Source organism: Nothoprocta perdicaria, unplaced genomic scaffold (assembly GCF_003342845.1).
Source record: "Nothoprocta perdicaria isolate Ctin4 unplaced genomic scaffold, notPer1 scaffold_4, whole genome shotgun sequence".
Lineage (NCBI taxonomy): Eukaryota > Metazoa > Chordata > Aves > Tinamiformes > Tinamidae > Nothoprocta > Nothoprocta perdicaria.
Genome location: NW_020455643.1, coordinates 9,053,288 through 9,057,680, shown reverse-complemented (window position 1 = coordinate 9,057,680; position 4,393 = coordinate 9,053,288). Strand labels below are relative to the sequence as shown.

General features: G+C 62.6%; 1 protein-coding gene across 1 annotated transcript; it reads right to left on the bottom strand.

Annotated features, from left to right (window-relative positions):
* Nucleotides 1–264: 264 nt before the first annotated feature.
* Nucleotides 265–2,800, bottom strand: NMUR1 (neuromedin U receptor 1). Its single transcript, XM_026045444.1, has 2 exons — nucleotides 1,903–2,800; nucleotides 265–653 (listed from the first exon to the last, which is right to left on the bottom strand). The coding sequence occupies exons 1-2, from the start codon at nucleotides 2,795–2,797 to the stop codon at nucleotides 265–267; spliced, it is 1,284 nt and encodes a 427-aa protein (XP_025901229.1). The 5' UTR covers nucleotides 2,798–2,800.
* Between the last annotated feature and the right edge of the window lie 1,593 nt (nucleotides 2,801–4,393).

Sequence of the window (4,393 nt, the reverse complement as noted above, 5' to 3'; positions counted from 1 at the left end):
GCTGCCCACCCTTGGCAGTGCCCAGAGCAGAGGGTGCAATGCAGCCAGCACAGCAGAGCCAGCACCGCCGTGCCAGGGAGACCAGCCCAGCAATGGCCATATCCCAGCGGGATGGCATGGAGAGATGGGCTCTCCACGGCTCCCACTTGTCCCTGTCCTCTCAGGGCTCTGCCTGACCATGGCGGTGCCGATGGGGGGCAGATTCCGGTGGGCAAAGCTGGTCCTGATCCCTCTGCATCCCCCTAGCCTTCATCAGAGGGACATCTAATGGGTGCCAGGCTCAGCCCGCTCCACCTCCTCCATCTCGTACTCCTCGGCGTCGGAGAGGGGCAGGCTGTTGGCGCCGGGGATGTGCTCGCACTCGGTGCTGCGCGTGGTGGYGCGGGTGACGCTGGGCGAGTACTTGCGGGAGCCGAGTGCGCGGTGGCCGGGGGGACACATCACCTCCTTGAACATCTCCCGGAAGCGTGTGGACATCAGGTTGTAGAGGATGGGGTTGGCTGCCGAGCTCAGGTAGAAGAAGACGCCCGAGATGATGTGGACATACTGGAACATGAAGAGCATGTGGCTGGTCCAGTCGGAGACAAAGCTCCAGACGAGGCGGTCGGTGTGGAAGGGCGCCCAGCAGATCCCRAACACCACCACGAGCACGACTGTGAGGAGCCAAGGAACTGGCGTTATGGGGCTGCTCTACCCCAGGGCAGGACCCACAGCCCTACACACAGGTCCTACACCCTCCTCAGGGACCCAGCGAGGGGTTGTGGGCTTCAGCCAGCTCTCAGGCAAGGAGCTGCTTACCTGGACCTTGCCTTGTTGCCCAAGGGATTTGTGGGGAAGGTGTGCGTAGACAAGAGGGTGCTGGGAATACAGATATTCCCGGGATGCTGCAAGGAGCTGCCTAACAGAGATCCATGTTAGCCCAGACCCTGGGAACCAACCCCAGAACCACTTGCTGATGGTTACTGATGGTTACTGACCAGGTAACCATCATCCTGGCCCAGGATCACTGAGGGATCACTGGTGGGCCAGTCCAGGTAGCAAGAACSATCTGAGCCCTCTTCTTGGGCTCCAGGTTCTTTTCTAACGCAGCTCTGCTGATGTACAGGGATGTGGGTGCATGCGCAGCCTTGGGGTCCTTGTCATACCCGTCCCATGTCCCATGGAGGAAAGGTTCTCCTTTACCCACCTCCCAGCGTGGGCACCGAGAGAGGCCAGAGGGAAGTTAACGTCTGCCTGAGACACATCTGAGAAGCAGCCCTGGCCCCACCAAAGGCCGGTCTGGGCAACGTGCCACCGCTGTGCCGTCACGGGGACCGGGAGCAYGCGGAGGTCAGCGTGCCGAGGAAGAGCGGATACCCACGGGCAGCCAGCTCCCGCTGCCAGGAAAGGGGCCAGAGCTGCCKGAGACCATGGAGTGAGAGAAGAGCAAGGGAGCAGGGAGGTGGCATGGAGAGATGCTCCTGCCCWGCCTTGGGTCACTGCATCATGCCCAGGGATAGCCACGGCAGGACACTTCTGGGTAGGAATTAGCCCCCTTGCTGGGCCATGCACCTCATACMCATCCCTGGCACATGCCAGGGCTCTGGTGCGGGTCAGGGAGAGGGGGTAGGATTCCTCCCACCCACCCTGCGTCTTCCCTTTGATCCCGGGCTCTCATCCAGCAAGTTCCTGGACAAGGAGACATCTGGCAGCTGGGGAAACTGTAATGAGCCAGCCCTGTCGCTGGGCTGGAGCCACCACGTTTGCCTTTACTCCTCCACCCTGCAAACCAGCCACATGCCCTCCTGGGTGGCCCATCCCCAGCAGCTCCAGACTGGCTGCACCTCAGTTTCCCCTCATCACCCTCCCAAGGCAGCTTTGGGAGACACCCACTAGCTCTCCCATCCCCAGCCTGGGACTCACACAGCATCTTCGTGACCTGCCTCCTCTTCACTTTCTTCTGCCCCTGGCTGTTGCGATAGCTGCAGTTGCCCTCTGACTTGGCTTCTAAGGTCTGGAGCATCCTTTCTCTCTTGAGCTGCAGGCCGATGAGCAGGTACAGGATGCTGATAGTCCCCATGGGCAGGAAGAAGAAGAGAATGGTGGTGATCTGGATGATGAGGTTGTAAATCAAGCGTGGCTTCACCAAGGTGCAGATCTCCGAATCGGGCACGTGCCCCCGGCCCGGCACGCAGAGAGGCTGCAGCCCATGGAGGCTGGTGTTGGGGATGGAGCAGATGACCGACATGACCCAGATGGTGACGATGACCCTCTTGGCATGGTTCCTGGTCACTACATATTTGGCCTTCAGTGGATGAACTACAGCGATGTATCGCTCCACGCTCAGGGCCGTGACGTTGAGGATGGAGGCGAAGCAGACAGCCTCAAAGAGCAGCGTCTTGAAATAGCAGCCGCTGGCGCCCAGGAGGAAAGGGTAGTTGCTCCACATGTCGTAGAGCTCCAGCGGCATCCCCAGCAGCAGGACGAGCAGGTCGGACACCGCCAGGCTGAACAGGTAGTAGTTGGTGGGCGTCCGCATGAACCTGTGCCGGAGGATGACGATGCAGGTGAGCGTGTTGCCCACAGCCCCCACCACGAAGATCAGCAGGTAGATGGCGCAGACAGGGACAAAGAAGCTGGACCGCTGAGGCCCCAGGTACTTGTGCCGCAACTGCTCCTCGGTCAGGTTGGCATCCTTGGGGTCTAACAAGGCCCCCGGGTGAGTCCTGTTGCAGACATCTGGGCTGAGGGGCTCCGTGGGGAAGTCTTGCTGGGACAGGGGGAACTCGGGGTTGGAGCTGTTGCTGTAGGGATTCATGGCTGCAGAGAGACGGGGCAGGGTGATGGGGGGCTCTCCTAGCCCCTCTGCTGCACCTGAGCTCTCTGCCCCTCTCCCCCTTTAATGCAGGGTGCTCTCAACTGCCTTCTGGGCAGAGARCCACGGCAAGGAGCCTCCCATCCTGCCCCAGACCCAGCCCTTCTTTTAGGGGAGCCCCTCAGAGGCTCCCCAGTATCCGCACCAGGCTCCCAAGCTCCCAGGCCACTCTTGTACCTGCAAACCCTAGCAGCTCCTCCATCCACCTCTGCTATCTCATCCTGCAGAGGGGGAGACCTTGAAGGGATGTCCCCGCTCTGAAGCAGGACAGGACACAGCCCAAAGCTCCAAGCTGTGCAGCACGATCGAGCCCTGCTCCAACTGCATCAGCCACGTGGARGGGGCAACGGGGCGGCTGTAAAACAGCAGTGCGGAAAATTATCTTTCTCCCCGGGAAGGACTTGTTGGGAGGCTCTGGGTGAAGGGAGCAGTCCTGCCACTCCAGGGCTCCCCTGCTGGATGGGGTCGGGATGGGAGGGAATGAGGGAGGGAGGCTCTGCTCCCTTGGCAGGATAAATCCTGCCTTGGAGCTGGTCTCTGAGAAACTGCCTGWCCCATCCACTGTCTCCCCTTCACCCTCCGAGAGAGGAGCTGCTCCAAGGTGAGCAAGAGGGGTCCTAGGGCTTCTTCTTCTCCCACCCTTTGAGAAGCAGGCAAGGAAAAGGTGCTGCTGAGACCTACCTCTGCTGGAGGCTGGCTCCTCGCTCCAGAGCGGCACTGCCCAAAAGCTGCTCCTCGGAGAGGGARACAGAGGAAATACATTAAAGTAATAAACTCCATTGACTCGTGGAGAGTCCCGGGCGAGGGCAGCACGGCCGCCTCCATCCCCATCAGCAGCCTTCGCAGCAGGGAGATTTGCCATTTACGTGGCCTCAGTGGTGAATAACCCATCGATCAGCCCTGCGCCGTCCTGACAGCCGCTCCRGCCGCAGCTCCTCCTGCCCCAAACCCACGTTTTACCACTTTCAGCCCAACTCCAAGCCGGAGAAGCAGGTGTGCTCCCGCTCGTGACTCCGAGCCCGCATCCCGTGCCCGGCTGCTTCCCCGCGATGCCCGGCCGTGTCCCGCGCCGCACACCCCGGCCCCATCCCTCCTCCCCGCGTCCCGGCCCAACGCAGCGAGTGCCGCCGCTCCTGCCCTGCGCCCTGGGGTCCCCTGGCTCTTCCCTCTCGGAGGAAAGACGGGCTGGGGGGTTCGCAAGGCAGCGACTCACCTGGCTCCGCAAGGGCCGGGGTCCTCCAGCCTTCGCCAGCCTCCTCTAGGAGCCGGGGAGGAGACAGCGGAGGGGAGGCAGCGGCTCCACCGCGGCGGGCGCGGGAGGGAGGGAGGTGCTGAAGGGAACAGACACGGGCGGCTGCGAGGGGGCCGGGGAGGAGGCTGGGCGCCGCGCGACGCAAGAGGGCACTGCGAGCCCAGCGCCCCGCGGCTCCCAAATCACCCCCGTGCGCCCCTGCACAGCCTCCGGCTCCGCATTCACACCCCTGCACCGCCCCCGGCTCCGCATTCACACCCGTGCGCCCCTGCACAGCCCCCGGCTCC